Source organism: Electrophorus electricus, chromosome 4 (assembly GCF_041902795.1).
Source record: "Electrophorus electricus isolate QZ-2024a chromosome 4, ASM4190279v1, whole genome shotgun sequence".
Taxonomy (NCBI): domain Eukaryota; kingdom Metazoa; phylum Chordata; class Actinopteri; order Gymnotiformes; family Gymnotidae; genus Electrophorus; species Electrophorus electricus.
Genome location: NC_137500.1, coordinates 23513959 through 23540360, shown reverse-complemented (window position 1 = coordinate 23540360; position 26402 = coordinate 23513959). Strand labels below are relative to the sequence as shown.

The following is a 26402-nucleotide window of genomic DNA, read 5'->3' as shown; positions in this document are numbered from 1 at the left end:
GAGTTGTCACCCCGGCGGAGGTCAGGCCTGCTCAGGCTGTCCTTATTCTCTGGGGAGGTGATCCAGCTGGAGTGATTTCAAAAAGCCGTTCACTTCATGCTCGGCTCCGCATGTGCGGTTCGAGCTTTAAATAAATAAAAAAAAGTTTAATGAAATGGAGCTTAGTTTCCACTCCAGCAATCTGCACTCTGTTAATGAGGAAATGCTAGTCGGATAGTAAATGTAAATATTTTCAAGGCTAGTCAGTGTGTGGTGGTGGCTTTTTTTGGGGGGGGGGAATGTGGTTTATATGAAAGTTGAATATCAGAGAATGCCAAACCAAAACAATCATTAAATTGTAACATTTTATTTAAAAATATATGTTTTAAGAGGGAAAAAAAAAATCTTTTTCAGTTGGCCACATCTTTATCCACTATACATATATGAAATTGTACATTTACAATACAAAAGGAAAGAGAAGGTGTGAAAAGCATTCATTTTGCACAAAGAGGTCGAGGGGGGTTATGATTTCAGAAAGGTGTCGTCAGGCAGCGTGAGGAAGGAGACCTTCAGCGTTATAATGAGAACAGGAAGAACAACACACAACCCAGAACGGAACCTCAAAATCCAAACGAGCGCGAGCTCTACCGGAGACCGCGCCGATTCTGCTCTGCGGTCCTCGCTCCCGCCTCGTGCCGGGGGACATGACTCATCGGTCACGCACGTGTACCCAGACGGCACCGGTACAATTAGGTAAACATGCGAGACGGTTTCTGAAATGGTTCAGCATTTGGTAAATCCAAAACAGAAAAGCTCAGACATGGTACGCGTACTTGGCTCGGTAGACATTGACGGTAGTCTCTTTTGAAAAAAAGAAAAAAGAAAACGGATAAAATCAAAAAACAAAAGTGCCCCCCCCCCCCCCCCCAAAAGACCCGCCCGCCTTGCCGTCTGTATATGGGCTTGTGGCATAAAAATGCTCCTGGACTCGTTAAACACGGGCGTTTCACTCGAAAGGGTTTGCTACATTGGCTCACTGCCCTTCACATTTTGGCTCAATATTAATTGTTCTTTTTAATTCAATTTTGGAACGAAAGGTTCTTGATTGTGGTCTCAGCTGGCCTGCGTTCAGACAAGCTGTAGTAAAATGCCAATTCGGGTATTTTTTGTTTTGTTTTGTTTTAAATTTACGTGTGGTCTCACCCCCCCCCCCCTAGTCTTTTTTTTTTTTTTAATGTTTTTTTGGATTATCTTGTGGTAAGAATAGGCTCCCAGCGCACGACTTGTATATTTCTGGCAGATGCCACTTGAGAGCACCCTCTAGGGGTAGTGCCGGGCGTCTCCTCAGGCCTCCCCGTGCCATGTTAGCTGTGATGCCTTTCCTATTTTAACTGAGTCCAGAAATACCTCTGATGTGACTAGCGGTGCCTCAGATGGATTCCCGGGCATGCCACCAAAGCCTCTGGAACGGTTTGATTCCTTCCATTACTCTGTACCGTTCACATTCTCTTCACTTTTTATGGTTTTTGCATTGCTGGCCCATAAATGAATAAGACCTCCCCGGACGCAGAGCAGTGCCAAGTCCAAGTCGGCCGCCGTCGCTCACCGTGGGTCGCGGCCCCTGCAAGGCAGGCGGCGAGATGCTCGTGGGTTAAGGTTTTCATTTGAATCAGGTACAGCTCTGACCCCATCACCGTGCCCCCTCCCTTGAGACGCGCGCTCTTCAGCCTGGTGCTAATGTGCGACCTCCCCCTGTTGAATGCTAATGCCACCCCTCCCCCGCTCAACCCCCCCCCCCCCCCCCCGCCCCACCAGTTGTTGTAATGAAGAGACTGCACACGCTGTCTCAGGGACCTTCTTTCTCTCTGTTTCCTGCTCTCGCTCGCTCTCTCTCTGCTTCGTCCTTTTGGAAGCTCCTCGCCGCCGTCTTTGGAAATGCAGCGAACCAAAACAACGGGGAAAAAAAACACAACCCCCCCCCCCCCCCCCCCCCAACACACACACGCACACATGACCAGATGCGCTCCGCCTGGTCTGTGGAAGCAGGGCTGGTGCTTGCCTTTCCCTGCACGTGCCGCTGTAAGGCCGGGCAGGATAAATCTCGTTGGAGCCCTGTTGCAGCTGACGGAATATCACATCCTCTTTGCCTGTCCTAATTGCCTCAATCTTCGAGCCGTCGGGTGTGATTATGGTCTCCGCTGCCTCGAGGGGAGGCTGTTCCACGGGCCCCTGTGCGTTTTTATTTTTAGGGCGGGGACTCTGGTTACCCTTTTTTCCTCCTCTTCTGCCATCCTGTTCTGCTCACTCCGTCTCCTTCTCGTCTTCCCTTCACTCGTCCTTTTCAATCTTTTTCTCTTTATCGCTTTAATTTGCATGTGCGCTTTCTCTCTGTCTCAGAAATGGTCCTTTCCGAGCGGTTTTCTTGTCTTCTAGCCTGCATTTAATGCTCTCTAGTGGTATTTCACAACACAGCAGGCAGGCTGGAGTATTTACGTCCACGCATTTTACCCCCCCCCCCCCCCCCTTTAAGCGTATGCATACATGTAATGGCAAAGTAAATGAATGCAATGATGTAGCATTTATTTAACCCCCCCGCGATGGCACAGTACAGGGTGTGATCCAGGCAGTTAGCAAGCGTAATGCGGAATCGGATTAGACATTAACCTTTCCCCACACACTGCTCAGATTTCCACGTTTCGAAGAAGGGCCTGGATTTTATTGGATTAGATTGAAAACAGGAGCGAGCACCCGTTAACTGCTCTCATCATTTCAAACCGAATCCTTGGTTAGATGGAACGAACACACACACACACACACACACACACACGCACGCACAACATGGAGGATATTCGAGGTCGCAGCGGCTGTGGGTGGGATTCTCTCCACCGACTCTGTGACCTAAATCTCATATGGTATCATTTAACAGTACTCTCCCCTAATAAAAAAAAAAAAAAATAAAATAAAAAAAATTGGTAAACAACCCTGGGACCAACCTTTTTTTTTTTTTTTTTTTTTTTTTTTTAAATCAATGTTCTGAAGCAACTTGTTGTATATAATGTCCTATAATGTTCTCTATCGTGCACTGTAAAAATCTTTTTTTTTCTTTTTTTTCTTTTTTTTTTCCTTTTCTTCCGCCTCCTTGTTTGTTCAGTGAGATTTGCACTTCTATGCATCGTGTTCAACACCCCTTGTCCCCCGTGTGATAAGATTTAAGCATTTATCAGCAGAAGAGGGTCGTTCCTTACACTGGCTGCTGGAGCATGGGGCCATAGATTTTTTTAATTTTTTTTTCCTCTCACCTTCTCTGTTGAGTAAGTGACTCTTAATGCTTTGACGAATCTCTCGTCCACCTTCGACTGAGACCACTTGCCCTGGCTTGATATGAACCTTGCCTTCGGATTAGAAAAATAAACTCCTGAATTTCTCTAGCTATTCCCTTTTTCAGTTCCATCCCTGTGACCTTCAAGTGATTACTGGTTTTCAAAGTGAGCGAATATAAAGAATTAATGTTTCTCTTTTTTTAAAACCCCCATTACAAACTGAAAATGAGTCCAAAAACAAACCCTGTAATTATTTTTTGTTTGTTTTAAATGGTTAAAATGGTAAACCCATAAACTGCAGGAATAAATAAAGCGTTTATACTTCACACTCTTTGTAAGGCAGCTGCTGACACTTGCACTGCCCGTAGCCGTTGATGATCACCAGTGCACCCTCCTCGTGACTGGGCTCGTACTCGTTGTATGGCACCTGCGTGGCCAGGTCCGCCATGGGCTGCCTCTGCTGGGCCCTCATCTGCCGTCGGCTCTGGACGGCCGAACAGTGGCGGATGCGCCGCAGGGTCGGGGGGCAGCACTTCCGCGAGACATACACTACAAAAACGACGAGAAAGAAGGCGAACAGGAGCGCCATGGTGCCTATGATGACCCTCTGTGTCAGCACCGCGTTGTCCACCGCAGCGTAGTCCTCGGTGACGCCCGCCCCACCCGCCGGGGCGGTGGCAGCCGGGGCAGTGAGCGGGGTCTGGGCGCCGCCGGTGGCGGCGGTGGTGGCCATGACTACAGTAAAGCTCCCAAAATCCTCTGCATAGAAGTCCGGCGTTGGTGTCTGCATATTCCCAAGCGGGGGGCCAGTGGTCACTTGGTGTTGCACGGGCACGGCGGTTGCGCCAGCTAGCACGACTGGTGCTGAGAAGTTCTGACACAGTTGGAAGCCGTACACGGCGTCTAGTATTTCCTCACCCTGCGTGTACTCAGGGGCGTGACACAGGATGGAATGCTCCCACCGACCTTTGAACTTACTCAGCCAAGCGGCCAAGTTGCAGATCCGTTTGGTACATTCCCAAAGGTTGCTGGACAGCCCGATGGTGGTTAGGGACTTCCACATATCCACGGTCTGGGTGTCGAGGCTGACCAGTTTGTTGTTATCCAACAGGAGGACCTTCAGGTTTGGCAGCGTCTCGAACACGTCAGGGGTCAGCGTGCGTATCTCGTTCCCCGTCAGGTCCAGTTTCTCCAGGGTGGTCCACTGCCAGTCCATGGTGCATGTCAGATTGTTGATCTTGTTCCACTGCAGATAGAGGAATTGTAGGGCAACCAGGCGTGGGAAGTGGGCCAAGTTGATCTTGGTCAGGTGGTTGTGCTCCAGGTGGAGCTCCCGCAGCTTCACGAGCCCGGCGAACCCGTTCCGAGCCAAGCTCCTGAGGCGGTTGTTGCTCAGGCCCAGGTACTCCAGGCTCCGACAGTCCCAGAAGGCCCGGACGGGCGTGGTGCGCAGGGAGTTGGACCTCAGGTGGAGGATCTGGAGCTTCCGGAGTCCGTGGAAGATCTCGGGCTCCAGTGCAGTCATCTGGTTGAAGGAGAGGTCCAGGATCTGGAGGTTGATGAGGTGGACGAAGGTCGTGTTGGGCAGCTTGGTGATGCGATTGGAGCTCAAGTTCAGGTCTTTGAGCTTGTACAGCCCCTGGAAGGCATCCTCGTGCACGGCGAGAATCTGGTTGTGGTCCAAGTGGAGCCAGGTCAGCTGGGTGAAGCCGAAGAACTGGTCGGGGCCCAGCTCGCCAATGCTGTTGTGGCGGAGCGAGAGGCCCAGGGCCCCTTTGTCGACGCCGTCCGGGGGCACCAGGAGCCCCTGCGTGTCGCAGTAAAACTGCAGGTCCTCGCAACGACATTTCTGGGGGCAGGCTGTGCACGACGCAGGGGGCAGGCACAGGAGCATGCCGATCACACAAAGGGCCGCTGGTGCTCGTCCCACCAATGGCCACCTTGAATGGAAACCTGGGTGGGTTTAAAGATAAGAAAATAAACTGGGTGGGGGATAGATCTGATCTCTGCAGTGCATGAAACATTTTCTTTCAGTCTCTCTCTTTCTCTGTCTCTCTCCCGCCCCCCCCATATTCTTGATCTGTCTCTGTCTCGTACTATGTTTAGCAACATGCAATCTTTGTAGTGATGCAGCATTTTATTTTAGTGGATGGCAACTTAGTTTGACCATCATTTGACAGCCGTAGCGCTAATATCTTATTCTTTGTCATTAATATATGTTAATGAATAGCGAGCGTTATATATGCCAGATATTATCCACGATCCAGTCACCTGTTTCAGCCAACAAGTATGACAGTATCTAGTATTTGATTTGCAGCTTTCTAGTTTGTTTCTGTCCCTGTGATTCCGTTCACCCTTCTCCCCAGCTCCGCTTGTTCTATTGAGGAGCCTTATTTTAATGTCTTATTCTGTTCTCCCTCTAGTCCCCGAAGCGCGCTCTCTCTCTCTCTCTCTCTCTCTCTCTCTCTCTCTCTCTCTCTCTCTCTCTCTCTCTCTCTCTCTCTCTCTCTCTCTCTCTCTCTCTCTCTCTCTCTCTCTCTCTCTCTCTCTCTCTCTCTCTCTCTCTCTCTCTCTCTCCCCACACACCCCTGCATAACATACAAGAAACGCAGTTATTCAGGAACACTCAAAATCACGACTTTGAATCCAACGGGGATAAGAAAGACGACATTTTAACTACATAGATGTTTCTGGATAGCCTGTCAAATGAACCCCCCCCCCCCCCCCCGGTTCTCTCTCTCTCTCTCTATTCCCCCCCCCCCCCCTTTTCACTTCATTTCCTATTCAGGTCCAGACCCTGCGAATAAAAGAGCTAACTTACCCATTCTTTTGTGAACATCGGCGGCTGCATTCAAATATCTTTTTCCGTAGACTCCTGGAACAACCAGACTGGGGAGAAATCCAAAGGCAAAAAAGCCTTTTGAGTGAATACAAAAGCAGTTAAGGTCTGGAGAACCAAAGCCACACTCAGCCCCCTCATCGGAAACGCATTCACACACTCCATGTCGTGGGACGCTGCTTATTGTCCATCCCGACACGTTTAATTGATCTTTTTCTCTCTCTGGGGTTTTTTGTTGTTTTTTTTTTTGTTTTTTTTCCCCCTTCTCCTTTTTCTTCTCTATTCCCAAATTAAGGAGGAGTCGGATGCTGTCGCCTCCAGGAATCCCTAGTCTTTCCGAAGTTGCCGATTTGCATCCCGCGCGACCCCGCCGAGCTCCCGCGCTGCCCACCTCCTCTCCCCCTTCCCGTCCTCTGCAGTGTCGTCAGCTTAGCCGCTTAATTGTCCGCCGTTCTCCCCCCCCCCCCTTCTTTTTCTTTCCCGGGGTTCAGCGGTCCCTTCGGCCCGAACTTGTTGATGGCAGGCGGAAGCCCCCCGCTCGCGACGCCGGCTTCGTCGCGTTCCGGCTGCGTTGTGCGCCCGGGTTGTTCGGTGAGGAGGAGGAGGAGGAGGGAGAGCAGCAGAGACGCTGTTCTGTGCTTCTGTTGCAACCTCTCGCTGCTACAGAGTGGTGGCAGACTGGCGTCGATCATTGGTGCCGGCGCTCGCTCCCTTTCGCGCTTACTCTCTCTCGCGCGCTCTCTCTCTCTCTCCCCCCCCTCTCTGGTCGTCTCTCTCGCTCTCACTCACCCTCTACATCACCCCCCCCCCCCCCCCCCCCCGTGCGCGCGCTCGCTCACTCTTTTCCTCTCTCTCGCGCTCATTTGCAGGCTCGCACTCTCGTGTCCCAGCCAGCTCATACGCACGACACCCCATTCCTGTGTGTTTTTATCCTGTTTCCTTTACTTTCAAATTCGTCAGAATATTGATATCGTCAATATATCTTTCCTTCTCTCCCCCGGGCCAGTCAGCGTCTCTCCTGCATCTGTGTTTGCGTGCGTGCTTGTGTGTGCATGTGTGTCACAGCTGTGCTATACTGTGAAATTCATAGAGAGAGTTTAGGTTTCTACTGGGACTAAATTCTTTGAGATTATGCTGGTAATTTCGGCCTGCAGCCCCCCCCATCCCATTTCCCAATTACAAATCAAATGGAAAATCCCACTGTGATGTGAACAGACCCCCCATCCCCCACACCAACGATGATTTAATGGCTTTAGAATGCAAGCTGGCAAGGCAAGACGACACCTAAATTGATATTACGTCTGATAATTAAGTGGCCTTCACCTCCTCCTTCTCTCCCCTCCCCTGCTTTCCAGCGTGCAACGTCATGAGTAAACAGACGCTGCTGGCACGTGGGGGGGGGGGTTGGGGCCAGACTCTGAACACTGGACTTAATAGAACGTTCCAACTACTCGAGCAAGCCAGAGACGCGTGCAGCAGAGGGGCACGGCGGCGTGCCGCCCCTCGGCCTGCCAGATACCCATGCGCTTCAGTGTTTATTTACATGAGCTAGCTGAACTGTGACATTCAGGTCACTGCATAAACTTCACAGAATTACCCCCACACACACACACACCACACAGTCATCCTTCAGGTTTTAGCATCTACATTGTTATGGAAAAGCTCAAACGTGTTTTTCCCTCTTGCTTTTTGTCCATCTTTTCCTGTCTCTTGCTTTTTTTTCCCCCCCTTTTCTTTAAATCATGAAACGCTTTTGCGTGAGTGTGCAACTTGTTGTGCTTAGCGGCCTGAGGCACTGGCCCGGAGCGGACGTGCGGGGGTCATGGGAGTGGTGCGGGTGCTCAGGGTGGCGTGGTGTTGAATTTTACACACTTTTCAGAGTGAGACCCTACCTGGTGTTATTCTTACAGCAGAAGAGGGAAAGTTTTTTAAAAATGTTTGACTTTTTTTTTTTTTTTTTTTTTACAAGTGGGAGGAGTCTAATTTTTAGTTTTCTGACCCGTTGGAGCCGAGGGGCAGTCACGTGATCGGCTCTGGGGAGGGACCTGCGAGAGCCTGCTCGCTCACGTTTTCTCTCCCACTGTCCTGCTTCAGTCCTCTCTCTTTCCCTCATTCATTTATTTTATCTATTATGTTTTTTGGATTATTGCGTGAAATTGCTTTAAGCTAAGCACCACCTCAGAAGTGGTCTGGAATAAGACAGTAGAGAGTCTCTCAGCGTTAGACTCTAGAGTGCTGAGTGAAGGCTTCATGGTGGCTCATGGATTTGGAGGGGATTGGGAGCGCAGGGGCTTCCCAATCCCCCAGGACCCTGAGCAGTCGACTGGCTTTCGCTTCCGGGGGGGGGCAGTGCACCTGCTACAAACAACTTATTCTGCTGGCAGCACCACGTGGAGGCCTGGCAGACCCCTCTGGGCCTGGGGCGGTGCTGAGATTTGCCTCGGCGAGAGCTTGACGCCCGGCGCCTGCCGGCTGGAGGATGAGCGTCCATAGCGTTCCAGTGGAAGCTTCTCAAGGCTTATGGTCTCGGAGCGCTTCATCCCAGGGTGCAGCGCCCAAGTTGGAGGGGCGGGGGGGGGGGGGGGGGTTACTGGCCTCTGCCCTTGGATAGCACGCAAAGCGGGTTTGCTTCGGCAGCGCCGGGAGAACCCAGGGCACCGTCGCGGGCCCGAGCACCGGAGCCCCACGTCCGGATACCTGCCGCGTGTCGCGGTGAGATAGAGGTAGAGCCGCGTTGCCGTCTGAAAAGCCCTCAACACGCCTCCTGCTCTTTCAGGGTTTGATGGAGAACGTCTCTCCAGTGGGGGCTCAGGGCCTCCATGGGGGCCCCCGGCGACTAGGACCTCAGCAAAGCCGACAATCCCATACACACACCTGCTTTTTAAAAAAAATGGTCATTCTGGCGTTTTACCTCTTAAGAAAAAAAACCCTCTTAATATGCATTTTTGCTGAAATGTAAGTGGCTGTGGCATATTTGATTGACTGGGGCCAGCGGGGGTGCCGAGGCATAGCCGCGACGAGCTCAAAGAGGCACAGTGGCTTAAAGAGTCAAGAGGGTCGCCGTTAAGTCGGCTAAATCAGAGTAAACAATAAACAAACTTGCTTGAGGAAAATGGAGGCCCAGTGTGACGTGGGGGAGGGGTGGCATTTAGCAGAACCCTGCTTTCATGTTCATAGTTGTCTGTTCAGGCCCCTCACGTCCCCTGCCGCAGTTCTGGGCTCGTTCCCCGGCATAAACGGACACTCAACGGCGTGGTGGGGAGAAGTAAAGCGCCCAGCCCGTACGAGCCGAGAATGGTCGCTATCCGCCTCTCTGAGGGCGGCGCCGAGGACAGTCAATAGCTTTGCCAAGCTCATTTTAATCATAAAGGCATGAAGAGGTGTTGAAGAGGTGTTGAGCAGGCAGCAGCCAGACAGAAGCCCTGCTCGGGGGGGGGGTGGTGTGGCGTGGGGCCTGGGCCTGGTCTGATGGCCCAGTTGTCGCGTGAGGCGCACAGAACAAGCTTGTGGTGCCGATTTCATCGATCACGCGCCACACGTCTCATCCCCGGTCGTTGCTGGGTACCCACCTGTCTGCCTGTTGTGTTGCCAGTACAACGGTAATGAGTATTAACGACGGAGCCAACGCCCACTAACGTGCTCGCTTTCTCTCTCGCTGGCTCAGGCTGGACACAAGGAGAGGAGTGATGCTCTGAACACGGCCATCGACAGGATGACTAAGAAGACCCGCGACCTGCGCAGACAGGTTTGTTAAACCCTTACTTTCCCTTACTTTCTTCCTCATTCTCTCTCTCCCTCCCTCCCTCCCTCTCCTCTCATTCTCTCTCTTCCATCGTTCTGCTGCTGAGGTTAATTGGTTCATGTGTAGATCCCTGTTTTACGTGGGAGTCTTTAAGGTGAAACTGTTTTGATCCTGTGAGGTTTTTGTTTAATTGTTTTGGGGATGTTTACTTTATGACCTCTCTGCAGGGCCTAATATGCCTGTCCATTACCTACTACATGCTGTTCATTTATGCCCCTGCATTAAGATGTGTGTGCCATACCTTTTTTAATAATGTTCTCAGAAGTATATCCTTAACAATTACACTGCGTACATCCGCACACATCTGCGTATACAGCTCAGGAAGGCTGTGATGGACCATGTGTCGGACTCGTTTTTGGAGACCAACGTTCCTCTGCTGGTCCTCATCGAGGCTGCCAAAAATGGAAATGAGAAGGAGGTGAAGGAGTATGCCCAGGTTTTCCGCGAGCACGCCAACAAGCTGATCGAGGTAGGCACTTGCTCCCACCTCCGCCCGCTGTGGCTGCATCCTCGTCCCGGCTCCCTGGCCGAACGCGTAGCGCTCCCTGGCTGTCGGAGCGATGGTGCCCGGATGAGTGTAATTCATTAATTCTCTCTCTCTCTCTCTCTCTCTCTCAATTAATTCAGACCAGAAAAGTCTCTTTAAGCACACTGAAGTGCCGAATGCTTCGTTTAACGGGAAAGTAAACGATCCCGCTTTATACCTGCCTCTGTCTTAATTGCAGCATTCCGTAAATCTCTATTAAAGCTTTGGGAAAGCGGCTCTCTGACTGAACGAATTGACCTTTTGCTCTCCCACGTCAAACAGCAGCAGGAAAGCCTCTGTGGTTTTCACACACTAGCATAAATCCAACGCTCGGTGTCCCCCATAGTGGTGTGTTTATCATCAGAGCTGAAATATCAGAGATTACCGTGCAGGTGAGCACTTAAGCAGGAGCCTCTGATCTGTTCACGCTCTTCTGCCAGAAAGCCCACTTGTCGACGGGCAGGGTTCCCGCGACCCTCAGTGCCCCACGTTGCTGCACCCGGCTCTGCGGGTCACGGCCTCGACGCCCACTTGCCAACCCTAAAAAAAAACCCCAAAAAAACACACGGATAAAGCAGTAATATATACATACACACATACGTATTTTACTGCTTTATCCTTTGGTATACCCCTGCTGCTGTATCCTTTGTGTGTGTGTGTGTGTGTGTGTGTGTGTGTGTGTGTGTGTGTGTGTGTGTGTGTGTGTGTGTGTGTGTGTGTGTGTGTGTGTGTGTATATATATATATATATATATATATATATATATATATATATATATATATATATATATATATATATATATATATATATATATATATATATATATATATATATATATATATATATATATTTTTTTTTTTGTGTGTGTACACTCGCACAGAGAGCTGGGAGTAATTGTGATCCCGTTGCAATCATCTCAATTTCTGCATGAACGGCTCCCAAAATGATCATTGTCAAAGTCCTAAGAATAAATAAAAACGGCCGTATTTATTGCTGCATGCACGATTTTACGGTGCCATTTCTGTACTGAACAAATGGTCTGAACAGCGAAGGTCACAGACTGAAAACCTGCTTGGTTGTTTAACATTGAATAACAGTTGAAGCTCCTTTAACAGTAGCTGCTGTCTCTGTGTGGCTCGAGGTCGGTCCTGTGCAGTGGCGAAGAGTGTTTGGGTCTCTCTCTCTCTCTCTCTCTCTCTCTCTCGGATGTCTGGTATCAGTGTTGAGTTACAGGCCTCGCTACTGCATTTTATCTGAATAGCTTGGGAATCTCTCATAATTCCAAATATTTCCAATATTTTCTAATAACCTGTGTGTGAGAGTACATGAGAGAAACTCTTGGATCTTACTCGACTGGTGGTCTTGGCATTATTCTGATCACCTTAGTAACCGAGCCCTCGTTTTCACCCAGTCTTCCCACTGGGTCTGCCGTGGAGATGAGTCACACTGGTGCAACACCATGATGGTAAACGACTCCAGCACCATCCTGCCTCTGGTTTAAACTCTGCCATCCTTTCGTCATGCCCACTTGATCCGCGCGAGAGCCCAGTAAACTTCGTCACGGCTCCTGGTCCCCCCCCCCCCCCCTTCATGTCGTGTCAGGCAGCAGAGCGCCAGTGGGCCAAGCGCCAACGGTCCGCCCCCTCCCACTGCTGCTCCTGCCACATGCACGTGGCATTTGTATGGATGGTCACAGCCACGAATCGAATTCTGAAGCCCCGGCTGGGGGCGTAGCGGCACGTGCCTGTGGCCAAGGTTAAGTGCTGTCTCCGGGGTAATATTCATCGTATCGGTGGCCAGGCATCCCGGTTCTCGCCGTGCAGTCTCGCCGAGGAGTCCGCTGCACTGCGGCCATGCAGCGGAGTAGAGAGAGACTTGTTCCCTCAGCACACGTCACACATCTAGGCCCCACCGGCAGGCAAAACCCTGATGCACACTAGCGGACCCTCCGTAGCAGCACCGCAGTGTCCCTGGTCATTTGGAAGAGGCCTCTCTTCACAGCGGGACACCTCGGACCCAGCAGAGCCCACTCACCCGGTCCCGTCTCCTGTCCATGTCCCCCAGCTGCTGGGTTCTCTCACTCTGGCTGACACTCACAGAATGGGACTTTAATGACAATCTGCTGAGGAATTACCGGATTGTTTACTTGCGTATACAGGTTTTGTGTTTGTGACTAGAACTAGCGGGGCACATGCAGCAGGACATTCTGTTCCTTTCGACCCTTCCAAGTATGAATCCCATGGGGGAAGGACAAGGTGTCTTTTGGAGGTGTATCACAGTTTTAAATGTATTGATTTTTTTTTTCTTCTTTTTCCTGTTCTGTAAGATTAATGCACGCTCCTGTTTCCAAAGGGGGAAAGAGCACTGAAGGTACAGGAAGCGACGTGCCGTGCATGGAAGTAGCGTTTGTTTGCCAGCTACTGACGCGTCAGTCCTCATTAATACCTGCTCAAAAGAGGGATGTGGCTTAAATGGCTGGGAGAGGAGTCGGTCCACTGGGAAATTATCCACGGTTCTCTCTTGCCCCAGAATACAGGTCGAAGCTTAAAACCTCGTTTGTCCTCCCTCTCTCTCTCAGTAAGAGTTGGGTAATTACGCAGCCGTTGAGCACACTCGACAGGTCTTGGATGCAGGTTCCCGTCTTCCTCCTGCCGTACAGTCTCTTGCGTAGGGTGGGGGGTGGTTTTGTTTGCGCAGAGGGCTTTGGAGGCGCTCACCGTCTGGAAATGCAAGAGACGCAAGAAAGTGATTTATCGCCCGGTGCCCGCTCCTCTGTGTGGCGCCGCTCAACGTGGACGTGCTTGCCGCTATTTAATCTAAGCTACGGCAGGTCACCCGTGACCAGAGCAGGAATGGAATTGCCGCCAACCCTTCTCCCGCTCTCCCTGTCGGAAAAGATACGAATTTTGTTCCTGAAAAGGCAGTGGAATAGCCACCCCACCCCCCAAAAAACCAAAAAAACCCCAAAACAAAACTCTTTGCTAAATGACATTTTCAGATACAAGTCTTCTTTATGCTCGCAGTTGTCAAGCGGTTATGGTCGGCGGAACGCTTCGGTCAGAGGCGGCTTCTGTGGCGCTCTGTGTCAGAGGGAGTGCAGTTCACCCATCACGCTAATTTACCCTCTCATTTCACTCTTTAACGATGCCACCGAACATCTGGGGCCGTTTAGACAGCAGCGAGCACCGATCTGCTTGGCGTGGTGGAGAGCTTCAGAGTGCCGTGGTGGGGTGTGCTCCTGACAACGAGGCTTACGAGAACAGGCTGCACTGGGCACGTTGCCACACCGCTCCAGGGGACCAGCGGCGTGGGGAACCCGGCCTACGGGACACCCCTGCGTCCTCTCGCCACTCTTAGCATCCGTGTTTCCGGGCCAGAGCCGTATGCTTTGTCTCGTCGGGCGACGCCGGCGCGGCGGGGTCGGTGGTGCATGTCAAGCGGATCCGTCATTCTGCCCCTGCAGTTCTCCCGCCCTCTGATTTCCCTCCGTGTTTAGCTGTGATTATCCACAGAGATGGTGGATCCCAGAGATGGAGCCCGCCGCACGCACCAGTTTGTTGGTTGGAGGAACCAGAATTGCACCCTGAGCCCAAATAAATGAGAGTGGTGGTTATTAACTAAAGTAACTTGCATCTCTGCATTTGGCATAAATCAAAATTAGAAGGAGGGAGGGGCTTTCGTGCAGATCTTGGGCAGTAGACGTTTTAAATGCTGGTTATTTACTTTCCTAGAGCTGTTTGCCTACGTGTCAGTTAGAAAACTTATTGAATTAAATTAAATTTTTTGCAATAACCACTGAAGCACCCACCAGCATTACACGTCACGTGATAATTTAGTCACATTTTTCTTGACGGATCTATGCATATGATGAGTGTGAAGTGTGTAAAGTGCCTTTTTTTCAAATTTATTCCCCATATATCTGACGCGCTGAGCTAGCAGTATGTTTAAGCCCCACTTGGGGCAGGAGGTGGGTGGAGGTGTCGCCCTGGCAACAGACCTCCAATCAGCTAGCCACAAGCCGGGTGTGTGTTAAATTTACATTTACAGCGTTTGGCAGACACACTCATCCAGAGCGACTAATAGATTTATTACTATTACTGTGTGTGCTCTCTGGGAATTGAACCCATGACCCTGGTGTTCGTGGAACTTGGCCCCACCAGGTGACCTGAGGGAGGTTCAAGAATATCTGCATGGAGACACACTGCAGAGCTCTAGTTAAAGTGGAGGGGAAGAGAAGGGTGGGTGGACACACACGCAGACACACACACTGGTACACACTCCTGTGGAGTTCTCATCACTCTGGTCAATGCATACATTACAGCAAGGAAAACCGGCTCCAGGAGGTTTGGATGACCCACTATATGCCTGGGTGTCATTCAGGAGGCTCTAATTAAAAGACCTGCATTTTAAATTAACTTGTGTTAACCTTTTATATTAGAGCCCAATGTAGCTGCACTCACAATGCACTCGGTGGTCTCTCATAGGGTTGAGCGATACAGTGAACATGTAACATTGCGATACTGGGAGATGTCCTCGTGCCATGTCATCCTGAGCGATAGAACAGAGGCACCAAATAAAAGGTTTGAGTATGAGTAGCATCAGTACTAAATGTCCATCGCATACTTGTGGGTTGTATAGTGAAGTGCTGTGGGGTTGTTGAAGTTTCTGATTGGTCTGCTGCTTTCGCCACTCATAACTGCCTGTTGTGTTAGAGCAGTGTCTAGCAGTGCAGTGTGTGTGTGTGTGTGTGTGGTTAGCAGTGCTGGCTGAGGCTGGCTGCCTTTTGAGTACTGGTAATGTAATTTAGGCTGAAGAGATTTGATGAGTGTGTGGTAATTAAGACCATATTGATATAAACTGCAGTGAATAAAGATGATGGAGATAATGTGTGAACATTGTGACCCCGGGGCCTTCCAGCTACTGTGTACCCAGCAGCCTATCCCCTCTGCAGACCTGCTGTGTACCCAGCAGCCTAGCCACTCTCCAGACTGGCTGTGGTGGTTTGCCATTAGAGTACTCTTGGCAGTGTGGGTGTGTGTGTACATATTGCCGTGGTGTAAGAGAGCAAGTGTCTGTGCGCCGTGCTCCTGCCCTGTAAAGCTCCTGTCTCTGTTGTAGGTGGCCAACCTGGCGTGCTCCATTTCCAACAACGAAGAGGGAGTGAAGTTGGTGCGCATGGCCGCGTCACAGCTGGAGGCCCTGTGCCCTCAGGTACGCCGCGCTCGCACCTCCACCCACCTCCGCCTCGGCCCGTGGCATCTTTTTCATCTCCGCTCTAATTACTCCCATTCATCCTCCTGCTCTGATCTCGACAAATGAGGCCCTCCACTAAAAACAAGGCACGATTAATTGCAGCCACTCTATAATGGCCAAGGCTCAATTACTTTTTATACGGAGGACAAAAGACCAACAGCGACCTCCCTCCCTCCCTCCCGCCGAAAAAAACCCCCACACAAAAGCAAAAAAAAAAAAAAGTGGGGAAAGCGAGAAGACCCATCTGATAATTAAGCTGTGTGCGCGCGTGCGTGCGTGCCCGTCCGGTGGTTGTGGTAATGGCGGGGTAATTGTTTATAATGCGTAATTGCAGGTGATTAACGCAGCCTTGGCTCTGGCTGCCAAGCCCAACAGCAAGGTGGCCCAGGACAATATGGACCTGTTTAAGGAGCAGTGGGAAAAGCAGGTGCGCGTGCTCACCGACGCCGTCGACGACATCACCTCCATCGACGACTTCCTCTCCGTGTCCGGTAAGTGGTTGCCTGCTGGACAGCACGCTTGACATATGTACTTGGCATAATCTAAACGGATTTCCACTCTTAAAAACCATTAGAGGTTTCATACTTTTAAAAACTGGATTAAAATAATGTGGTGTGTGTATAATATTAATATATATATATATATATATATATATATATATATATATATATATATATGTGTGTGTGTGTGTGTGTGTGTGTGTGTGTGTAATTTATTTATTTTAAACAAGCGTTTCACCATCTTGTCTTAGAATGGGGCAAGCCTTAGAATAGTCTGGGTAAATCTAGCTGGGTTAATTCACATTAGCTACTCAGGGCTGTCCAGTCTCATACGTTTTACATCGCTAGCGTGCTAGCTAAGTAGCAGGCCTACTAGCTCTGGATATTTAACGTCTTAAATTACGTCTTAATTTAGCGACGTAGCGAAATGCTTTTTCATTTATGCCGACGTTTCCAACATCATCCTTTTACGCGCCGCTTGTAAGTTGGCCGTTATCTCAGGTTAGGATACCTGCCGTTTGGCGCAGCTCGCGTCTTCATTATTCGAGTGTACGGGATAACGTCTAGATGCATGATACAAAAAAATTCAAAGAATAAAGCTTGCACTGAATACCTAGAACTGTAAAGGGAACCATTTGTAGTTCAACCAAAACGTAAGTAATCGGAAGTGCTGAACATTTCCGACATGGTCACTCTCGACACTATGCTGCCCCCGGCACTTCGATTCTCTAACGACGCAAGTTGGTGCGAAACCCGAATCTAACGTGATCGTTTTATTAATAATCTCAAACTGAATACCAACACACCTTCCTTCTGTACAAAACATAAATCAGGGTCAAAGTTTCATGTCCACTTTAAAGTGAGGTGAAAAGTTATATTTCCCTGGTGTGTGGATTTAGTTTAATGTAAATATAAATTATAAAGAGATTTCTCTCCACTAGCAGCTTGTGCCCTGCAGGTCCCACCCGACTCACTTTTCGACTCGCTGTCCACCCGCGTCTCCGACGGCGATCGCCCCTTCACCGATCCTTCTACGTCCCCTCTCCCACCCGCAGCCTCTTTGTGAACCGGTGCTAACCGACGCCGCGTCGTCCGCTGCTGGGCAGCTCCTGTCTCTTCCGAGGAGGCCCTTTATAACGGCATCAGCCGGCCCACTAGCCGCCTCTCGCGCGTAATCGGCTTAGCAAAGATCGAGTGGATCGAGGCGGCGGACCGGTGTGCCGTCGACCAACCTGTCGTGTGGCTCAGCGGTTAAGCGGGGTGGGAAAAAAAAAGAAAGAAAGTCGCCGGTCCCACGCTTGCCTTGCAGTCGTTTGCGTAACTCAGGTCGCGCCTGCTAATGCTAACCGGCGTCGAGTGGCTTTGGGGTGCTGCCGGTGCCTTGAGCAGTTTTGATTGAACTTTCTTTAAGGAGCGCCGAACGGCAGCGCCGCTCACCTCTGCTCAAGGACGCAACACGATTTATACACAATGTACATTTGCATTTTGCCGCCTTACACACACACAGCTTATTAATGTGTCTGTGAGAGTGGGTGTGGCTGAGTGTGTTTAACCTTCCATTCTAGATGCCCTTGTGGTTCTTATTAATATTGTTGAGCCAGTACAATGCTGAACAATGGGGACCTTCCTGCTTCTCCTGTCCCATTTGTGGGGCTTATTTGTGTGCATGTGTGTGTTTCAGAGAACCACATCTTGGAGGATGTGAATAAGTGCGTGATCGCCCTGCAGGAGAAGGATGTGGACGGGCTGGACCGCACGGCCGGTGCCATCCGCGGCCGCGCCGCTCGCGTCGTCCACGTGGTCACCTCTGAGATGGACAACTACGAGCCAGGGGTCTACACAGAGAAGGTTCTGGAAGCCACCAAGCTCCTGACTGAAACAGGTGCGGGTTCCACCCCTGCCTTTGCCTGGTCTCCCACGGTCAATCTCACGGTTGCTTGTCATATAACCGCCCTAGTTCTCTCAGGCCTTTTTAATGCGAGTGATCTGGTCCTGAGATGGCCAGGGGGACTAGACCCTGTCACTGGTCGCATGTTTAGGGCGTTTTCAGAACATGACAAAATGTTAACAAAATGAAAAAAATCACGGCAGGGAGCTGTCCACAGAATTGATCCTGCTGTAATCGGAGATCTGGAGTTTGCTTCAGGCTCTGCGGTAGCTCGCCCTGCCGTGATTTTTTTCATTTTGTTAACATTTTGTCATGTTCTCAAATTGCGTGAAAGGACTGCGACAAACGCGCCTTTCGTGCCGGTGCGACTGGCTAAAGACCTTGTCCGGGAGCCTGCTCCTTGTTTACATGTGCTCCTGCGTGCCGAGATGCCATGTATCCAAAAACCCTCTCGTTTAGGTCCAAGGAAAAGGATAAACAGCAGGAAAGGGCCACAGGAGCACAGAACCGGTCCTGGGTTCGTGGTCCGGTATTTGGGACGAGTGTGAGAACACCCTTAAGCTCTGAAAAGCAGCTACTCCCTGGAAGCGATCCCAGATTAAAAACATTTTTTAAAAACAGTCCCGCAGAAGTGCTAAAGCGAGCTCAGCCGTGTTGGCTGACTGCTGCGACACACACCTCCAGTAGGTCTGCAGCAGAGCATTGTGGGATCGTGGGTCGTAACGCGCCATGAAGCAGCTTGAACCGTGCCAGCCTACCGATCTGAGTTGTGTACCGCTGTGCTGCAGCATTGTTTCACCGTACACGGTAGCCCCCCACCCCCCCCACCCCAGCGCTCTACCAGGAGCCAGTGCCAGCCTCTGTGGCCAGAGTCAAATGGAAAGGAACCCAGAGTCTGCAGGCTTGCCCTCCAACCTTCTCTCTCTCGTTTTTCCTTTTTCAGAGCTCAGAACTTTCCCCTCTCTTCATTTCTTTTGATGTTAACATAGTAGTGTATATAAATGCGTTATTGTCTGATGCATTATGGATGGAGAGGTATAAAGGAATCTGTAGGTCCTGCAACTGAAAACGCTTAAACTGCTATTGATCGTCCTCCTCAGTTGGAAAAATTGAGGACAGTTCGTCTCCCATTGCCTAATGCCGGTACATTTCTCCAAAGTCTGTCTCTCTTCTCCTCCCCCCCCCCAATTCTTACTTTAACTTTGGCCAAGTAATATGTAAGAGAACTGCTATTGATGGGTTAACAGCAGAACTCCATCCAGCTATAAAAGCTTTCTGTAATCGCCACCAGAAATCCAATTAATTATTAAACGTGCAATCTGTTTTTCACTGCTTTAAAAAAAAAAAAAGGCAGAGAAGCCCAAAGGATCCAACAGGACATGTCCCCTCGATGGCTTCTTCACGTTCGCGTATGAAGCAAACATCGCTGCCACGCGACCTGGGCGGGACTTTTGGGAACAAAGCACAGCCCCGGCACTTTTCAGCAACCCTCCGATCGCCTTGCCTCTCCCGTGTAGTCTTCCTCATGAGTGCTACACCAAGGCTGCGTGCATGCACGCATCCACGCCTGTGCGGGTGTCTCCCGTCTCTTAGCAGGTTAAACAGCCAGTGCATCTGTGAATGTGCGCGTGTGGTGGTGAGTGCGCACGCTCGCTCACGCTGGCGTGTAGGCACACACTCGTGCGTGTACCACCTGTCTCTAACTGATTAATTTAACAGACAGCCTTAAGAGTGCTTTGGTCTGCTATTCTGGGCTGGAAGAGGCAGCTGATTAAAAGTTTGCCCCGAGTGCTCATTACCCTCGAGCGGCGGCTCCTCCCACCCCGGCAAAACGCAGCCGCCACAGCGCCACCACACTAGCGCGCGCGCGCACACAGCCAATGAGCGTGGAATTCATTAAGGGACATTCAGACGTGGATTACCATGGGGCTTTATCACATCTATTTATTTATTTATTTTTGTAGTGGAAATTGAATGCAGAAGTTGAGTTCGGATGTAATTATAGTTGTTGAAGCAATTGAACCCAGGATCTCTTCACAGCAACCCACTGAAGCCCTAACGATGGCAGGATCTCTCTTAACTCGATCTGTATTGTGTGTGTGTGTCTGCGTGTGTGTGTCTGTACGCGTGCGCAGTGATGCCTCGTTTCACGGAGCAGGTAGAAGCAGCGGTGGAGGCCCTCGGTGCCAACCCGACACAGCCCGTGGACGAGAACGAGTTCATCGATGCCTCTCGCCTAGTCTACGACGGGGTGCGGGACATCCGGAAGGCCGTGCTCATGATCCGGGTAAGTGCAGACCCCCATGCGCCAGGCAAGCGGATGGTTGCTTCAGATCGTCACAGCTGCACGCTTGGGCGGAGTACCCATCCCTCAACAGGATCATCGGGTGCTGCCTCCACTCTAGGTGGAGTAGAACGAATGAGGAAGGGTTGGGGGTAAATTACACCCCAGCAACCCCCCACTCTCGTGCGGGGAGGAGGGGTCTCTCAGGTTGGAGGTCATGGGCGAGGCCACTCCGGGCCGGCGTGGACAGCCATGTGGGTGGTAATACTGTGATGCTTTGACACTCCCACTCTCAATGATAACAGGATGCATGAATTTGATAAGCAGCGAATTAGGTACAAGCCCAATTATGCCTGCATTATAATAAGTAATTGATTTTGAGAATGATGCTTTAATTAGCAGCGTTTTAATAAACTCATGTGTTATCACACACTCGGCTAGATTTGATATTCTTGTCTAGCTGCTCGTGAGCTCGTGAGCTCTCTCACATGTGAGAATGCACAGCCGTGTGTTAACGGCGACGTCAGAGCCGGCAGCCATTCCGGGGGCCCGGCTGACCAGCCCAGACGGACCGGCTCTTTAATCCTGGCCGGTCTGAGACAGACCTGTCCCTTCCCGCCCCAGTTTGGAGAGGCGGTGGGTTCGTGTGGAGACTCCTCGGCACGAGCCCCCACCACATCTGGCCCTAAACGAGCGCTGTAGACAGTCGAGCAGCCACACGGACCGATAAAACAGCCTTATCTGCCTGCATCTCTCCTCTTCTGTATCAAGCTGAAAAGGATTTTCTTGTCAGGGATCCCCCCCCCCCCCCCCCCTCTCTCTCTCTCTCTCTCACCCCCCCCCCCCCCATTTCCTGGTGTGAGCTGACTCCCGGCTGCGTCTGCCTGAGAGTGCATACTAATAAGCCGCCGGAGTTATGTGCTGCACTTGGCATTCAGCGTGGGAAGTCGGGAGAGGGGGGAGGGAAGGGCCGAGGCCGGCACGGCAGAAGACGGCTGTTCCGCTTCACAGCCCTCCTTAGCCCCTCTCTCCGTCCCTCTCCCCCTGGCAGAGCGCTGGGGTGTTCTATTCAACGTCTCCTCCTCCTCCTCCTCTTCCTCCTGTTCCCTCGGCAGACCCCAGAGGAGCTGGATGACTCGGACTTCGAGACGGAGGACTTTGACTCACGCAGCCGGACCAGCGTGCAGACAGAGGATGACCAGCTCATCGCCGGACAGAGCGCCCGGGTGAGACACTCCTGCACTGCCCCATGCCACGCCCACCGACCAGCCCTCTGCCTACCAGTAACCGTAAACCAGACTGCACACAGAACCAAAAGTTACCATACAAAGGTGGCGCTTCTCAGATGGATGATAGTTGAAAAGTGGTCTGGGACGTGGCAGAACTATTGAGTCTGGCTGGCATCGGGGACGTATGCGGTAGGGCTGAGAGTTTTCCATTCCTCTCGGTTTTGTTGAAAAACACCCTAATTCCTAAGGTGTTGTGCTAATTTGGGCCCATTAACGGTTGGGCAGGTGGTTGCTCGGCTGCGTTTTGAGACGCGGTGGCCCTCATCTTAGGAGTTAAGAACAGAGGTGCGTTTCCTGCCCCAGCTGTTTGAAACATGAAGGGCGCTAATCATTGCTCGTTCGGGCGGAGAGGGAACAGGCACCGCTCGTTCGTTTGGAGCGTTTCCTTTTTTTTTTTTTTTTTTTTTTTTTTTTTTTTTATGTTAAAACGCATTACATGCAATTTTCCCAGCTCTTGTGAGGCTTTGAATGGTTTGCTCACGGAGAGTGTGTTGAACGCTCAGAGGACAGGGTTACACGAGGAGCTGAGAAGCAGTCCATCACTAGGGTTCTGTACCAAATAATTGTCAACACCATTCATTCTCTCTCTCTCTGATCACACACACACACACACACACACACACACACACACACACACGTACGTCTCCTCTGGTGCCTTGGTAATGCTGATGCCTCATGACGTGAGTAGGAGATCTTTGAGGTTTCTTGGTTATTTTTTAAGTGCGTGTCCTCCAGGCCCCAGACGGTTTTTATGGCCTTGGGTCGGTACGAGTCTGGCATTTTGGGTGAAGCCTTCGTCCCGCGCGTGCGCCCGGGTGTCTTGCTGGGAGCAGTTCGGTATCAAGTTGCCCTTTGCTTTGGAAGGAGAGCGTTGATGATTGATAGTTGATAATTGGCCTAAGCTGTGACTTGATCTCCCTGAACCTCTGCCTCCCCTGGTCCAGAAGTTTAGCCTGAAGTCTCTGAAAGTACGCACTCCAAACCCAGATACCACGGCTCTCTTTGTGTATGTGTTTATTTGTGCCCATGAGCACCTTCCGTTTCAGTGCAGGTCACTGAAATCATACCATGATCCGACCTCTGACCCCATCTTGCCACGCCCCACAGCCTTTCCTTAGTCCTGTGTTGCCCATTTGAGCGCCTCCTAACGTACTCGACGGGCGCCTTCGGGCGGGAATTCCGGTTAGCTGCTGCTAGCAGCAGTGTGGGAGTCCCTGTTAGCTCACTAGCACCAGCGCATTGGTGCTCCTCTGTCCTGCACAGCTAGGTAGAGGTTTACATGACGAAGGCAGTTCTATCAGCTCGAAGTAGATTTTCTGCCTCCTACAGCCTCCGGAACGGTTCTCCGCGTTCTTGTCAAAGGGATTTGAGTAGTGAAACCCTGCAGATGGGGCTGCTGCACCCATGCGGCGTTTACAGGCATAAAGCTCTTCCCTAGCCCCAACGCGTCCAGAGCAGAAAGCTTCTCTGCCCTGCCTGCCGCAGAGCCAAACGTACAAGGGCCGGAAAGAGAGAAGAGCATTGTAGAGGGAGAGAAAGACAGAGGGGTTGGGGGGGAGTGTCTCTGCCGTAACATGGAAAACTATATTTCTTGCGTACCTGTAGATTAACTTGAGCCATTGATGCCAACTGATGAATACGCATTTTAAGGAGTGTTGAGTCCTTGCAGCAAAATAAACCTTTTTCATGTAATGTTACTTTAGTTTCTTTGATAAAAAGGATAAAATATGCTTCATTTTCGCAACCATCGCTTCATTTATAAGCCCTGGAAGATAATACTTAGTCTTTTATGTGCTTTTGTGGGCTGTATATTTTCAGTACTGCACTCAGGTCCTGGCAGCAGAGTTCATTCATTACAAGGCAGGAAGCGCTTTGGTCATCACAATGTTGCACCACGTTGAAGCGACTTTTACAGAACAGCGGACTCACAAGTAATAGTAATTAATGCGGTAACTGAATACCCGTTAAAATGAGTGTAAGAGTCGCTATGTTTAGCGAATGTTTACTACCTTTGTTAAGACTAACCACTAACTCCCAGGAGCCAAACGCACATCATCCATCGCGATTCTTTCCTGTGCCAGTCAGGTAGACATCTCTCAATGCATGTGCCGGTGTGTTTTAATGGTGGCTGTGTGTGCGTGTGTGTGTGTGTAGGCTATCATGGCTCAGTTGCCCCAGGAGCAGAAGGCTAAGATCGCTGAGCAGGTGGCCAGCTTCCAGGAGGAGAAGAGCAAACTGGACGCAGAGGTGTCCAAGTGGGACGACAGTGGAAATGACATCATTGTGTTGGCCAAGCAGATGTGCATGATCATGATGGAGATGACTGACTTCACCAGGTCAGGACACACACACTCTTCCACGCTTGCCTAATTTACATTGCACCTACTGAGCACAGAGGCGTTTTTCTCTCTCTTGGCAATGCATTCTGGCTGGGTGCGTGTTTTTTTTTTTTGTTTCGCATGGGAGTGTGTAGTCAAAATCACGTTGCCAGGCTCCCTGTTCTCATCCAGACCCCCCCCCCCCACCCCCACCCCAAGCCTGCTGGAATTGCTGCTCATTTGCATGGCCCTTTATCAGCTGGTGAACCCAAGTAGAGTCCCACGCACAATTCATCCCTAATGGTGTACGGGCCTTTGTGAGCAGTGCAGTGGGCTGTGGGCTTCTCTGCGCCCTGCGTTGAACCCGGGCTATTTTGGGGGCGTATCTGTTGTGTGTGATGGCTGATAAAGAAGGAGGGGGGTTTTGCGTCAGTGAGGGGTGTGTGGGTGTGGATGGGTGTGTGTGTGTGAGGCAGAGAAGGGGAACTGAGCGAGCAGGTGAGAGACGGGGGCATGCGCATGCCCTACGTCCTCCCCACGCTGTGTCCCTTGTCACCGTCTGTGCTGACGGCGGGAACTGTGGGACTTCAGAAATGTCCTCACACCCACAGTGCAAGTTCTAGGCTTCACCACACAGGTGTTTATAATGACGGTAAATGTTGGTGGAAATGAACTATTAAAGTAGGCCTGGGGGGGGCGCTTGGGGGGGGGGGGAGGGAGAGTTGGGTCATGGGTGGAGGTGGGATCCCGTTTAGGTGTGACCAAGGAAACTGCCGTCGAGTCCCTGCCATCTGGTGTGTGTGTGTGTGTGTGTGTGTGTGTGTGTGTGTGTGTGTGTGTGTGTGTGTGTGTGTGTGTGTGTGTGTGTGTGTGTGTGTGTGTGTGTGTGTGTGTGTGTGTGTGTGTGTGTGTGCCCTCTACCACCTCCCTTCCTCTCTTCACTGTCCCTCAGGGCACGACACCCTTGACCAATATGAGACAGCTTTGACTGTACAGTAACTATCGCTCTGTCTCATCTACGAGTTTTGCCCGTGGGGGGGGGGGGCGGTGGCGGGCTACAACTCAGGAGCACCTGCCTGCGCTTGCCCATCCGCTGGCCAATCACGTGCATTTGGAACGTTGATTCCCAGCTTGTCCCATCCACCCACCAAGCACTGCACCAGGACGTGAGGCCAGGATGACAGCCAATCGGCCGGCGGCCCTCCGTAAATCAACCGGACGCCGCCAGTTCTGATTGCTCTCTGCGCTGCCGTGGGTCACCATGGGGCGGCGTCCCACTCTGTCTGTGCAGAAGAATTCAGTGCAGTTTCCGCTGCAGGTTGGGGAGCCGTTCACACCCACACACACAACCAGTGTCCCCCGCCTTTACCACAGTCACACACACTCAAACATGGAAAAACAAAGGTCATAGTGCATCTGTTTGCACAAAGGTGTGTATCTGGGGGGGGGGAGACAGACAGACAGAAAGACAAACAGGCAACAACTGAAGCTCACCATCTGCAGAAATGTTCACAGCAAGGTCACCGCAAGTTAATTCAATGCACACACCAAATGATTGTCCTCCTCTGACCTCACGTGGGCCATCGTGTGAAGGTTAATGCAGTGGAGGGAAATTGATTTCAGGAACCTTTCTGTCGTTAAATCACAAAGTACACGGTCTTGGCCGTGGTCTGACTGCCACAGGAGGAGAGCCGCAGAGGACCCCCGTCTGGACACATGGCTGGGACACGTTAGCCAGAGATCTGTGTCATCTACGTCTGTGTAATAGCGACTGCATGAGATTGATTGGTTAATTGATTGATTATTGGTAATGAATTGAATTAAACATCCACAGTGAGGTTGCCAAAGGTGAGTTACTGGTGTTGAAAATGACCTCGTGTGCACTACATCCATTGAGCTCTAGCACGCGAGACAAATCCTGGGCAAGGCCTTCATCAAAAACCAATAGAAAATTTATTTTGTCTTTTTCATCTTATTTATTTATTTGCAATTTGGCAATTCCCACTATATGAATATATCAGAATGCTCGCCATACCTTGTTAACGTCCTGTTGCCACCTTTTATTCAGACACTAAAACCTATATGCTTGTATCAGCCAGTGTTAATTGCTGTAGTCTTTTAATGGTTACCATCTGATATTGGCCGCATTATCCTGCTCCTCTGTGCATTGTGTGCGTGATGGTCTCCGTTAGCCTGCTCCGGTATGCATTAACTTTGAGAGAAGGTCTTGCAGTGAGAGAGGTTTCCCAGCTGTCATGAACGGCGTCGAAGCGGCTCAGCGCAGCAGTTTCGCGAGCAAACGGCCCTCCTGAGCGTCGGGAGCTTGTCTCAGTGCCAGCCGGAGACCTCACGCTAGCCAGCAGCTGCCCTGACCCCGCTCATGAATGAAACGTGCCGCCTGCTT

The 26402-nt window shown here is 50.9% G+C and overlaps 2 protein-coding genes across 2 annotated transcripts in view; one reads left to right on the top strand and one right to left on the bottom strand.

Annotated features, from left to right (window-relative positions):
* ctnna1 (catenin (cadherin-associated protein), alpha 1) overlaps nt 1-26402 on the top strand; it is a 78726-nt gene that overhangs the window by 35431 nt on the left and 16893 nt on the right. Inside the window, exons 8-15 of the mRNA XM_035519658.2 lie at nt 9803-9883; nt 10257-10409; nt 15585-15677; nt 16054-16210; nt 17901-18101; nt 20243-20394; nt 21507-21617; nt 23835-24016. Of these exons, the coding sequence (XP_035375551.1) occupies nt 9803-9883; nt 10257-10409; nt 15585-15677; nt 16054-16210; nt 17901-18101; nt 20243-20394; nt 21507-21617; nt 23835-24016 (1130 nt within the window). The remainder of the gene's footprint in view (nt 1-9802; nt 9884-10256; nt 10410-15584; nt 15678-16053; nt 16211-17900; nt 18102-20242; nt 20395-21506; nt 21618-23834; nt 24017-26402) is intronic.
* lrrtm2 (leucine rich repeat transmembrane neuronal 2) lies at nt 331-6864 on the bottom strand. Its single transcript, XM_027024238.3, has 2 exons — nt 6121-6864; nt 331-5252 (listed from the first exon to the last, which is right to left on the bottom strand). The coding sequence occupies exons 1-2, from the start codon at nt 6122-6124 to the stop codon at nt 3616-3618; spliced, it is 1641 nt and encodes a 546-aa protein (XP_026880039.3). The 5' UTR covers nt 6125-6864; the 3' UTR covers nt 331-3615.